At 47.6% G+C, this 14,032-nt stretch overlaps 1 protein-coding gene across 50 annotated transcripts in view; it reads right to left on the reverse strand.

The window, feature by feature from the left end:
* Nucleotides 1-14,032, reverse strand: part of SORBS1 (sorbin and SH3 domain containing 1) — a 228,974-nt gene that overhangs the window by 9,678 nt on the left and 205,264 nt on the right. For 43 of the 50 annotated variants that reach the window (XM_072739628.1, XM_072739622.1, XM_072739627.1 and 40 more), the window contains one exon: nt 480-538. In XM_072739628.1, the coding sequence (XP_072595729.1) occupies nt 480-538 (59 nt within the window). Of the gene's footprint in view, nt 1-479; nt 539-12,421; nt 13,196-14,032 lie in introns of all 50 variants that reach the window. The other 7 variants (XM_072739579.1, XM_072739578.1, XM_072739577.1 and 4 more) reach the window with 1 other exon arrangement.

Consider the following 14,032-nt stretch of genomic DNA (forward strand, 5'->3'; position numbering starts at 1 on the left):
GCCAGTCAGCGGCCCCTTCAATTTGTCTTTCAATGCTCATTCCAAATCTCCCTTCTTCTGGGAATGGAATTTACCTCTATATGCTTAAAATATAGGAGATAGCCAATGTCGCCTTTTTGTCGTCGTTTTTTAATGAGTGGATCAACACTATTCTTCAGGCAGAACCAATGACTCATTCCTCTATATTCCCACACTAGGACTGAAGCCAGTCAGCACTGCCCTCATTTGCCCCTGGATGGCAGTTCATTCTTTCCTGGTCTCTATCTCTCAGTAGTCTGTGATCTCCTTTATTCACCTGCCCACCACCTTTTCATGTTGGCTGATGGGAAACATGGCCTCAACTAGAAATCCTCAGAGAAGCTGGGGGTGACTTGTTCATTCCCCCCAGATGGCTGCCCCCATACTTGGTCAATGACCCACTCTCTAAAACCAACAGTCTACTAAGAATGTAAGAAGGGAAGCTCGCCAAGTGTACTTACAAATCTTGTGAGGTTTGACTTCTGTCTGGGGTGACTCTTCGCTGCTGGGCTTGAGGTTGCTGAGAAATGATTAAAGATGATTTATTGTCAGAAGGGGATACTTTGTGATGAAAGTCAAGGGGATGAGAAACAGTGCTGCAGTAATGAACAGATTTTTCGGCAATGTTTATGATCTCATTGCAAACTGCTTCCTGTGAGTGGCCCCGAGATATCCAGAAACCCCCATAAAACAGTCAACGTGGGGACAAAAACAAAAAACAACAACAAAAAAAAAAAAAAAAAAAAAAAAGAAAGAAAGAGGAAGAGATGTAACATTCCAGACGAAGCACATAAGTCCAGGAAAACAACAGAGTTGAAGATCCAGGTTATAAAAATAGATATTCCAGTAGTGGAGTGCAGGAGGGATCCAGGCGTAAGCATGGAAAAAACAGGTAAGATACAGAATTTGGAATTTAGTATGAATATTAAAAAAAAAAAGGGGGGCAGCAGCATAAAAGCCTGTAATTAGTGAGTAATTACCACAAATGGAATAACTTCAGGATAGAAATGCAAGTAGGTATCCCCAGTCATGCACTAACCATTAATTTAATCCCATAATGTAGGCAGAGTACAAATATTGCCTCTAAAATTCCTCTGCTTTCTGAGAGGGAAGGGGGTGGCCGAACATTTCCCTCTAGGACAATAGTCATACAATTCTTGCAAATAATGCCTCTGTGAGTTAGCCAGGCATTACTCCAATGGAGACTCTAGAAGTCAGTAAGGATTCTCTTTAGAAAAGCTACAGTCTTATTCAACAGGCATCTTACCACATAGCACTTTTCAGATTCTGTGAGATCAGGTCCTGCTCTCAATGAATGATGAGAAGGCTGTGATCACCAAGCAAATTATAAGGGAGACATTTTAGCAGATGTCACATTGGAACGGATTCAAAATAAAAGTGTGAGCAAATACACGTACCACACCATCACACTCAATGACACTGGATACTCGTGGCCTATGGCCATCAAGTTTCCATGACAACACGGTGGGTGCACAGGAGAAAACGCAATGCACAGAATTAGAAGCAAGCATCCAGGCAATGAAATGGGAAGTTAGGAATATGAGTGCATGAGTTGAAAACGAACACAGGGTCCCCAGATTGGCAGGAAAGAGACACAGAAGGGCTGCCTTAAGGAACAGTTATGACCCTCCAGAAACACAGACATTGGTCCTTTTGCTCTCACCTGGTAAGCAACTTTGGAAGGGCTGCTGTACCCAAAGCTGGTTTCAGTTATCTTACTGACTGGAAGCCTCCTTTGGCAAAGAAGCCTCAGAACACTAACAGGTATGCCACATTTGTGTATTTATGAAAACAAACAGAAATGCTTCTGCAAAACTCCTTGGTAATATCTGAGGTATCAAACAAGACTGTTCCCCTGGAGAAGTCTGCACATGACACACTGCAGCCAGGTATGAGTTCAGATATCTCACAGGGCAGAGCTTGCTTCCAGAAATAGGACTGTGGGTTCTGACACAGCCATAGAAATGAAACCATCCCTCTTCACTCACCAGCTCAGGTACCATAGGCTGATATGGAAACACAGGTGCAATTATGGCCAAGCAGACCCACTTTTAAACTGGGTCTCCCAACAGATAGGTCAGGAAGTGTGTTTGGAATCATTTCCCTGAGAAAGGATTCAATGCCAAGCTCTAAGAAATATCCCTAAATAAATATTTGACGAGCCATCTTCCTTGGAGAAATACTCTAGGTAATGTGTACTAATAGCAACAAATCATGGTAACTCCAGGTCCTTCTAGAAGGGCACTCAGAGATCTTTTATACATGACCCACTTGATTCACAGAGAAGCCCAGTGCCTTCCCTGAGGTCACACAGCAAGTCAGTGGGAGATTTGTTTTTTGGATTCTTCTACTGTTCCACTGGACCTTCTCTTTTATCCTTGGACCATTTCCCACATCATTAAGAGTGCTCATTGATAATATTTTCCATGAGTCTCACAGAAACCCAGAAAACAGGCAGAATAGGGTTTATCATCCTATTTGCTTTTAAAACCCAGGAAGCTGATGCTCAGGGGGCTTAGTGCATGCCCCAACGTCCCACGGCTAGCAAGAGGTCGAGTTGCTGGGCTGCCTCTTGCATGTCACCACACCATCCCCTCCTTCGTCTCTGCTGTAAACGGCCTCATCCTTTAGCATGTCTTATAGGACCAACTTCAACCCCAGATATCACTTCTATACTCCTGTCCTTTTGGGAAACCTCTTCAAGTTCTCTAAACTTCTTCAAAACTGCAATCCTTTAAACCAGGGAGTCTGGCAGGAGTAAAGGAAGATTTGGAACTGCAAGGAGCCTTTTCTTTGGTTTTTCTCCAATGTCTCTGGATCTGCAGGCCTTTGCCAGGTGACCTTGTGTGGCCCCACTCACCGCCCATCCAGCCTCGGGATCAAGGCTTCTGTGTAACAGAGGAAAGTAATGACATTTCCAAGCTCTGGCTATGTGGGCTTTGATGTAGTAGAGGAAGGAAATATATTCTGGGTGATACCTATAGGCAGATTTTGACAAAAGGGAAAACTCTAAAAGTGTGAGCTGTCCAGTAGAAAGGCTGCCTGGGGAGGGAGAGAGCTACCTATCCCAGTGGCTGGTGAAACAGGCTGTGCTATCACTCCATGGGATGCTGTGGGGCACTGCTTCTCAACCTTTTGTATATGCTGTTATCACCCAGAAACCCTGTTAAAATGCAGACTCTGACTTGACACACATGGGGCGCATCCTGAGACCCTACATTTTACTTTTAAAATTTTATTTAAAGTCAATTAGCATATAGTATATTATTAATTTTAGAGGCAGAGTTCAGAGATTCATCTAGTTGTATATAATACCCAGTGCTCATTACATCACATGCCCTCGAGACTCTACGTTTCTATTGGTAATGTCCATGATGCAGGTCCACACACCAATTCGGGGAATAAGGCTGTAGAGGACCTTCATTATCTTTCACTGAGATTCTTTGGCTACAGTGTGCCAAGACTGATCAGTGTGGGTCACACCACATGAAAATGAAAGTTCTCATAATAACCAACATATTTCCAAACTCTGGCTAGTAGCCTAATGACCTCAGGTCAAAGGCAGATCAAAGAGAGGATGCGGACAAGACAACCTCTTCACATTCTGTCCATAGCTTACTGAAGCCTTGTAGCATCTTTTAATGATCTCAATCTCAAAGGAGTGACTAGATCATCATGCAAATATCTGGTGCTTAAGAGAGGTTTGGTACATCAGATATAGTAAAAAGGACCTAGTATTTTAAAAACAAATAACAACAGCTTTCAAAAGCACAGAGAGGTCCATTACCTCATCTGACTTTTGTACTAATCCTTTGACTTGGAGAGAGTAGAAAAGGACTTTTAGGGCTCAAGAAAGTGTGAAGATTTGCACAAGGGGACAAAGCCACTGAGTACTGAGTCCTCGGTGTCTAATGGACATATAGCACCTTCCTCTCCAGTCCGGTGGGATAGCTATGACCATAGCAACACCTACCTTCTGCCATTTGAGACAACAGGCGCTGTCACTTTTCTTCCTGAATACCTTTCCTTTATGTAAAAGGTACAGTGTGTGGTAATGGATATGGTCCAATCCTTAACTCAAGGATTCACTGTACTAGAAGGGATACTGACTCGGCTAATACTTTCCTTGGTCTGGGGTCATATCCAATCAGAGGATAATCATCATCACAGCCTTCTAGACAAAGTTGACATCTAGTAAAATTTAAGTCATCCCTGAGAGGTAAGGATGGTTTGACTCCTCACAGTCTGTGGAATGAAGGACAAAGGCAAGATAAACATTTATCCTATTAGCTAAGAGTCAATTTCTCCTTGTTTGAAATGCATTCCCTAAGATTTACCATTTAAGAGAGAGAGAGAATGAGAGGGAGAGAAAGTTCATGAGCAGCAGGGAGAGGGAGGAGCAGACTCCACGCTGAGCAGAGAGCCCGACATGGGGCTCGATCCCAGGATGCTGGGACCATGACCTGAGCTGAAGACAGATGCTTAACCCACTGAGCCACCCAGACGCCCCTAGAAAAGTTTAAGTTATATACGTGACTCATGTTCTATTCCTATTGGATAGTGCTGCTCTGCTCTGAACCCTCTCTTGCCCTTCCTTAAGCCTCATAGTAGACAAAATTCTAACTACGACTTCATCCAGGGTTAAGAATAGAGAGTATTTTTTTTTTTTTAAGAATAGAGAGTATTATCTTACACCAAGTATATTTTAGACTTTTGGAAATACACCCCAGTTATTTTCCCCACGTTTAGAAAACCAGCCATCAGCCCAACACACACACACACACACACACACACACACACACACACACACACACACACACGATGCACCGCCCCCTACCACCGCCCCCAACCCGGCCGAACAGTAAGCAGGGGTTAGGTGCTTAGCTGCTGATCCGGAAATTGCATTAAGTCCATATTTGCACATGCACTCATAAACCGCCCCCCTTGGACTGGAGTGCTTGTTTTATTCCCCCCGAGCAAGCAATCCTGCATGAATCCTTGGGCTGCTGCCCTTCTATGTTCAGTTCACAGAAGACCCCCCCCCAGAATTACACACTGGCCTTCCTGGGACTATTCATCCCTGTTTTCGTTTTCTTTTTTTTTTTTTTTAAAGATTTTATTCATTTATTCATAAGAGACGGGGGGCGGGGCGGGGAGAGAAAGAGAGAGAGGGAGAGAGGCAGAGACACAGGCAGAGGTAGAAGCAGGCTCCATGCAGGGAGTCCGACACGGGACTCGATCCCCGGACTCCAGAATCATGCCCCGGACAAGGCAGGCACCAAACTGTTGAGCCACCCAGGGATCCCCCTATTCATCCCTCGATCCACAAAACACCTGGTGCTACCAAGGAGTTAGTACGCATTCTGTCCCAGCTTTGGGCATGTGCCAAAGCCTTGAAATCCCAAATAAACCATCCACAGTGTAAAGAACAGCAGGAAGTCCTGGAGATGTGAACAAGATTAAGGAACTCAACCTCAGTGTGGCCCACACCCGGGAAACATCACAGGTCACTTCTGCCCTCCTAATGCCCCCACCCCAAGTTGCTCAGAGATGGCATTCCTCAACCCACTGCACATCCCTATCTTGTCATCTGCTCAGAGCCCACCCCACCCCTCTTTCTGGGGACCTCCGCTGGCATCCCAGGGGAGATCAGACTGGGTGCAAGGAAATCTGAGGTCCAGGCCAGTCTATGATACTAATATTCATTGTCTTTCGAGTAAAATGCTTAATTTCTCTGGATTTCAAATTCTTAGTAAAATAAGAGGATTGGACATGAGTTATGTAAATATCCTTTTTGGCTCCAAGGTTCTAACATATGGGTCAGAGTGCATGCGTCCCTGTGAATTGAGAACCAAGGTGGGGGGGCAGGGCTGACCTGGCTTAAGAATGGAGGCACTTCATTTGAGGCCCACTGAGGACTGGGAAGAGGGCCTCTGACTGCAGCCTCCAGATGTGGACAGAGGTGGGGGAGGGGAGTGGTTGCCCTGATGGCAGCAGAGTCGCAGCTCCTGGAACACCATAGGCAAACTCGGCCAGAGGAGCTGGAGGCCTGAATGATTCGGGCTCCTGGCTTTCGGCTCTAGAACACTTCCATAGGACCCTCAAAACAGGACCCCTCCAAGTTCTCCCTGAGCTTAAGAAAAAGATCCCAGATTACCCCTAAAATAAATTACAACCAATTGCTTCACGTGTTCCCCACCTAGCCCAGACACAATCCCCTTGCCAACCACTCCACAGAGAACACACGCCTTTGTTGTAACTTGAATCTGATTGCAACACTAAACTCAGACGCTCAGCCTTCTTGTCATGGTCTGTAGCGTGTGGTCTGCTTCCTCCCCTAAAGTAACCACACAAGGAATGGCAAACGTATATCCAAAGATGAAGAAACCGAAATCTTTCCAAAAGGATGCCTTCATACTCAAGGTGAGAGAGAACAGGAAGAAGCACTACGTCTACAGAAGGCAAATTCACAGTTTTCTAGATTCTGGATTTGTGTCACATAAAGTGGAGGGATTCTTCCCTCTTCTACTTTCTTCTCTCCCCCCACCCCCATCTCCTCTTAGGTGGGATGGGGTAAAGAGGATAAAGCAAACTGCCTCCGCTGCTTTGCCCCATTACCTGGATATCACACAACAGGTATTTTTTGAGTCCCAGTGACACGCTCTGTGCTGGATGTGTTTGCCTCCATGTTCTCTCATTTCATCCTTGTAAGTCAACAAGGTGGTCCACATTTATCTCACCTTACAAAACTAAGACCCAACATGTCTGAATTGGGAACTGAAGAGCCAGGATGTGAAACCTGGGCTCTCAGACCCCAAGTCCTGTGTCCCACTATACCCTGATTCTCTGTGCTTGTGTGGTACTCGAAGGACACATCAGAGTAGCTGGAGGGGTCACTGATCAGGAAGGAGGTCATCTCAGGAAGTACTTTGTAGCTGGCACCAAGGTTGCTCTGGGTACCTACCATTGCTCCTAACACCTTTTTAGGGGTGGATACTTCCAACTTTAACTCTTATTTCCGTACCTCAAGTGTTGATAGAATACCCGCTGGTTATTTCTGTAACTGTAGCCAACCCCTCTCCCCATCCTGTAAATTGTTAAACACTCTCTGTACATATTTAGAGATTTCCCTTCTGAGTGAGTCAAAGGAAAATGTTTCCCATTTTTAGTTGGGTATCTTACCTCTTTCTATTTCCTTTTTGTTCTTGTAACTTGCATCACATGCTTTCCCTTCTATTTCTAATTTCCATGCCCAGAGCAGGCCTCTGTCTTTGTGCTGATTTTTTTGGGAACAAAGCTAGCTTCCACATAGGCATATTCCCTCTGAATCTCCCAAAGCCAGTTTCTGTCATCACCTGAGTATCTTTCTCTACGGGTATGCAGTAGTTTGTTCTGGTGCTTCTCAGATGCTTTGAGGATATACGGCTTTCCTGAATACTGATTTTTATTCATTCATTCATTCATTCATTCATTCATTCATAAGGATTTTTAAAGAAATTTATTGAGAGAGAGAGAGAGAGAGAGGCAGAGACACAGACAGAGGGAGAAGCAGGCTCCATGCAGGGAGCCCGATGTGGGACTGGATCACGGGTCTCCAGGATCACACCCCAGGTTGCAGGCAGCACCAAACCGCTACACCACCGGAGCTGCCCTGATTTTATTGTTGATTGTGCTTCCTTCCCTTTAGAACCCAAATAAATACTACAAAAGTTTTGTCACTATTCTCATCTCATCATGAGAGTAGAATAGGCTGGGGGCTCTTGACCTAGGGGGCACAGACTCCTGGGAAGCTCTCAGATGGACTCAGGAGTGGATCTCCTGAAACTCGACGCAAAATTGGGTGTGTGCTACCCTCGTCGTCCCCAGACTACTGGCCTAGAGTCCTCAGCTGACCTCAGATTCTCAAAGGTTCTGTGATCCAGAAAAGGCTATGAGTCACTGGAGTAGATGATCTGCAAAGATTCTTTTTAATTCAGACATTCTATGAGATCTCCCATGCCAATTTTAGGAACTCTTAAAAACCAAGGCTGGATGCCAGTCAGCAAACAGTGCCTCTCTCTTGGGAAAGCTCAGTAAGTTGATGATGATGCTAATGACTGAGATTTGTAAGATGATCTTCCCCTTCACTGTCTTGATCACCCTAAATCTTCTTGGCCAAAATGATGCCCAACAGAATCCAAGAATTCTTTTTTTTTTTTTTTTTTTAAATCCAAGGATTCTGTTGATAATTCTGAACTCTTGAGCATTTTGTATGTGTGTTTTTGTCCTATTACACTCCCCAAACCAAGGGGAAAACTTTTCATTTTTCTGTTGTGAAGGCCTAAAGGTCTTCAGTAAACCCCTTACTTAAAATTTTGCATTTGTCCTTTTTTTTCTGTTATTCACATGGGATTTTTAGCTAATCATAGAACACCAATGCTAAAAAGACCTTTAATTCCCTTGTCTACATCTTTTGTTTATGGATGAGAAAGCTCCCAGAGAAGGGAAGTGATTCATCCAAAGACACATGGCAGGCCAACAGCAGAGCTGGACCAGAGCCTGGGGTCCTGACTTCCAACACAGTGCTCTCCCCACTATATCGTGGTTCCTCTAAACATCCCCTGTACATCATTCACGCCTTCCACTGTCTAAAGAACACCCACCGAAACACATGAGCAACTGACCCAATGTCGTTTCAGTTTGGGAGTCTACAAAGGAGTGAAAAGCCAGACCTTTTCACAAGTGTTCACACATCTGCAGAGAGTTGGAGGTGGCAAGGGTGGGTCTGGACAGGTAATGAAGGGGGAAGGAAATAGCTACGCAGGGACTTAGCACCGAACAGGGATGTCTGACAAGTGATTCACCAGGGGCATGTGACTGTGAGGAAGGGGACTGGTCAGTGTTAGGAGGGGCTGGTGAGTGTCTACGTGCCGTACCAAGAAGCCCTTCCCAGCTCTGCTCCCGGATTCTCCCCTTCTACCCACCTGTGGACACCCTAAGCCTCACCCAAAGCTCATGATTCTCATGATTCCTCACACTCCCTTTCGCGTTCCCACCTGTGGGTCTTGGCTGGGTTACTGGTTTGCCTTAAATGATACCCTTATGCTGTTCGATTAGAAATCTCCCTGTGCTTTAAGCCCCATGTCAAATGTTACATTTCTTACAAAGTCTACCAGACTGCCATCTTCTATGTCGCTTATTATTTCTCTTCATCTTGAACTTCCAGAGTGAACTATTGGACTCTGTCTGTATTATAATTATTTGTGAATATATCTTATCCCCTCCCCCCACAATGGAGAGCATACATAGCTTTAATTGGGGTCACTTTTTTAATTTATTTATTATTATTATTTTTTTTTAAATTTTTATTTATTTATGATAGTCACACACACACAGAGAGAGAGAGAGAGAGGCAGAGACGAAGGCAGAGGGAGAAGCAGGCTCCATGTACCGGGAGCCCGATGTGGGATTCGATCCCGGGTCTCCAGGATTGCGCCCTGGGCCAAAGGCAGGCGCCAAACTGCTGCGCCACCCAGGGATCCCTGGGGTCACTTTTTAATATTTTTTTCACTCAACCAATATTTATGAGTACCTTCCATATATCAGGGGTCATGGTCCCTGACCTTAGGATGCTAACACTCTAATGGCAACACAGACAAGCAGAGGTAAGAAGACAATAGAGCTGAGAAGTGCCCCCACCTGACCTAGTCAGGTGCAGGGGACATGGAAGCACAAAGTTGGAGTACTTAATCCAGTCCTGCTGGGGCAGGGGGAAGCTGGCAGGAGAGGCTTCCTGGAAGAAGTAACATCTAAGTGGAGAAGTGAAGGACAGGTGGGAATGATCCAGGCAAACCAGCAGGGAGGCTCTGGAAGGTGCAGCTGGCTTGCTGTCTAAATAGCCAGATCACATGACACCCTCAATATATTAGCATGGAAGAATGATCATAGCATTTCAGAATGTCTTTTCATTTACTCAGCTAAAGTCCCTCTACCTACTGGACGTTCAACATAGCTTCCTAACAGCTAAAACTGAACTTCTGTTCAGTTCGCCACAGCAAGGAGAAGGGTGACTGGCAAGCTTCCTGATCAGACACACTGGTTTGGAATGCATTTGCTCAAATACGTGATACAGCCTGAGGCCACGGCAAGCTGACAGGCCACCAAAGAACAGCTGTCCCTGTAGTCCTTCCCGTCATTATTAGCTCCGTCATTCAAGGGGCAGGGGGCTTCTGCAGGTCCCCCTTTTGCGAGTGGCTGGCTCCTATTCCCACAGGAGGGGAAAGTAAAGGGCTTGGGCGGGAGACATGGCGCAGGGGTCCCTTCCACACAACCTTCCAGCTCTCACCAGGGAGCAAGACCAGGGCCAGGGCTAGGCACACCCACAGAGAAAGGGCTGGCGCTGGGAGAGCAGCAGGAAGGGAGGGGACAGGAAGTGGTACACTTGAGTTCTGGAGGCCCACCAAGAAAGGAAAACCAATTTGAACAGGCCTGTCTTTCCATGTTGCCGGCTACCTCCCCCCACTGCCCCTCCATCCTCTGTTAGGAAGTGGAAAGTATATACCTCTAAGCTCGCCCAGAGCTCCGGGCCTATGTGCACTTCCTGTACACGCTGGGTCCTGGAATCAGGCTGTGCTGATGACTCATGGCTGATGATAACGAGGTCTCCAGGCACTGTGGGCTGACTTAGAATGGTTACGGAACTGTTTCCGTGTCAGAGACATTGAATTCTTTTCAACTAGCCCCTTCACCATCTCTCTACAACCAACTCTTCTTTGCTTAACTGGACAGTCTTTTCTTTTGGACCAGGCAAGGCCTTCCCCAGGTTCTGCTATTGCCCCTCGGCCCCACGCTCAGAGCTGGGAAACCATCTACTTTATGGAGCCTTCCCATATGCCAGGCACCACACTTACCTCATTTAATCCTTACAACCACCTGATGAAGGAGAGACCGCTTTCACTCCACTCCTACTTTGCACATAAAAAAACCATGGCTCGCAGTCTGATTACTTATCACTATCCCACACTGCTCTTCCTGTGGGGAGCAACCTTCTCCCAACCATTAGGCTGGACCTGGATGTCTGACCTCGTCTGTGTCTCTAGCTTCTGTGGCCCTGTGGCCTTCAGCAAATCTCTGATACTGCAGTCATACTGCTGCTGTGTCTGTGTTCCAGCGAGAAGGCACTGACCCTGGTAACCCTGCCCTGATACAGAGCGGTGTCTACAGGTCTCAAATAAATATCTGCCAAGTGGCTAAATGAAACTTTAGAGAAAAACTAAGGTTGTGGGTCTGAGGATCAAGCATAGTCTACTGTGGGCGTTGTACACGGTAAATGACAAAATGAGACTTCAAGAATTCCATCTGACACTAAAGGCATTCTAGAATGTTTTCAGTGCCAGAAGCAGCTCTAGATCACCCAAAATGGAGAGCTTCCAAAGTGCTGACCACGTTCTGTTCCCAGTGCCTGCCCTTGGCAGTTCATACACTCACTTCGTGGAATCCTCTCAACCAACCACACTGTGAAGCAGGTTATCATCTCTGTTTTACAGATGAGGCTCAGAGAGGGGAAGTAGCTCTCTGTAGATGGTAAGAGGTGAACAGGCACTCAACCCCAGCTACTTTGGAAAAGCTGCCCAAAGTCTTTGACTTTGGGGGCATTAAACAGCAAAGCCAAAATTAGAATCATGCTCTAATTGCCAAGTTCATCCTCATCCCCATCCCCAGTTTTTAGCCCTCAAAACACCCTAAGGCCACTTGGGTCCTTGAGATCTTGGTAGCTGACCTAGAGAGAAAATGGGACAGTTACCCAAAAACCTGGTGTGCCCATTCAAGGACTCTATACCTGCCAGGGCCCCAGTGCTGGGCCTGCATGCACCTTAGGACCAAAATGCATTTGTTCATCAGTGAACAAAAGCCCTGTGCTCCCACACGAACATGAGACAGGACGAAGACCTGACAGCCGAACACTGGCAGAGCGCCATGGGTTACGGAAACAAAGTGCATCTCACACAAAACCAAGCCACACAGAGCCAGACTGAAGCCTGGTGTTCTCAGCTGTGTTAGAGCAAATGGATGAAAGTCTCCAAGGCATGAATGGGCGTGAGGAAGGCCTTCCTTCCCATGGGACTTTTGCACTAGGCCAGGAGGCACCCAAAGTGGGAGTGACTCCAGAATCCCCTCCAGAGGCCAGAGTGCAGACTGTCATTTGCCTCCAACTGTCCCCAGCCTGACACCTCAACCGAGGACCCCTCCGTTCCCTCCTGGGTAATAATATTTCTGCCCCCAAGACAAGCAAAGGGCTCTCACCGGCATCCACTGGGCCGTGGTAGACGGGCCACGGGCAAGACGTCCAGCCCACCCTGCCAACTGAGATGCCAAGGCACACGTGGTCATGCTGCAGGCCTACCTGGCTCACAGCACTCCGAGTGGCCCTCCTCTCAGCCTGCTCGCCACCTCTATGCAGCTCTGTCTGCTCAGCCTCCCTTCCCGGAAAAGGGCTACCCAGGGGCTTGCTGGGCCGGCTCTCCTCGGGGGTGTGGAGATCTGGGAGTCTCTGTTCCGCGCTCAGGCACCTGACCACGTCTGAAGGTCTCAAGCAGCTCTTCTTAGAGATCTTGGGTGCTCCGGGCCATCTCTCACCTGCCTCCCGCTCTGCTCTCCTGTCACACTGTCCGCGCTCTTCTCGCCTCGGCTGCCGCTTACCCTGGCTGCTAAAGGCGTTGCTGAGCTCCGAGATGACCCTATCAGAGCTCCCCGGCAGCAGCTGCGAGAAGCTATCCTGGCGGACACCCGGGGGTGGCACGTGGACACCACTGTCCCCGTTGACATGAAGGGAGGTTGGGGCACCAGGCGCCAAGGAGGAGGCTTTGTGTGGGGGAGGCAGGGCCAGTGGGGAAGCCATGGAGCGAGGGACGGAACGGTCTGGCCAGCTTGAATGGGGAAGGCTGAGAGAGAGAGAGGAACCGGGCCTCGCCCACGAGGCGAAGTGGTCAGTGTCATAGACAGAAGTCTCCGGCAGTGGAGGCAGAGGTGGCGTCAGAGCCAGAGGTCGCCTGCCTGGAACCCCAACAGTCAGGGAGATCCACTCAGAGGTGACAGCGTGCATCTCGGGGGACAGGGCTCGGTGGGGATGGGGCAGAGATGAGGGGGCTGGCATGAAGAGCTTGCTGTGACTGGCAAACTTAAAAAGAAAAGGAGAGAGAGGAAAACAAAGAAAGAAGCAAAAGGTACAAGTGTCAGCATAAAGAAGAAAAGAGGAAAATAATCACAAGGGATGTACAAAAAGAGGAATGGAATGCAAAGGACGAGGACACTCTGGTGCCCCCAAAATGAAATCGTTTAGTTAGATTGGAGAGAAAGTGGGATGTGGGTGCATGTGTGTGGGTGCATGGTGTGTGCAGGTGGTAAAGGAGGGGTGAAGCAGGGGGTCTGGAGATGGGAGAAAGGGGTGCATCACGGAGGTTGCAGATGGCACTGGCCCGGTTTGCAGAATCACACTTTCAGAGGGATCATTCAAAGCTTTCCACCCCACCTCACCCAACCGCTTCTGCAACCGAAGAAGCCCTGACCAGCAACCACAAAGGGAAAAAGGTGCCCTGCCACTGCCCTGCCCCTTTTTTGGGCTTTTATTTTCTCTAGAGTTCTCAGCAAAGAGCTTTCCAGAGAGGGGTACGAGCAGTGGAGTCCTCTTGTTTTAGAGTTGTACTTGGCTACAGTGAAGCAAAAAATCTCGCTGAGTTCCTCTTCTTAGTACAAAGCAGAATGACCTGCACCGACCCCACGCCCTCTCTCCATGAGATCTCACAAGACGGATCTCACTGTGCAGGAAGCCCTGAGCCAGCCCGTCTAATGCTTTCTGCCAAGAACCATCCCTGGGGTCAGTGATGCGCAGGTGGAAGAGGGAGGAAATAATGAAAGGATGGCAGAAAAGAGGCACCATCCAAGTGTCATCCCGGGTCCAGGTCCTGCTCTCACTCCTCTGGCCATTCTCCCTACAACTTACCAGGGTGGTATGCTT

This window comes from Vulpes vulpes, chromosome 15, assembly GCF_048418805.1.
Source record: "Vulpes vulpes isolate BD-2025 chromosome 15, VulVul3, whole genome shotgun sequence".
In the NCBI taxonomy this organism is placed as follows: domain Eukaryota; kingdom Metazoa; phylum Chordata; class Mammalia; order Carnivora; family Canidae; genus Vulpes; species Vulpes vulpes.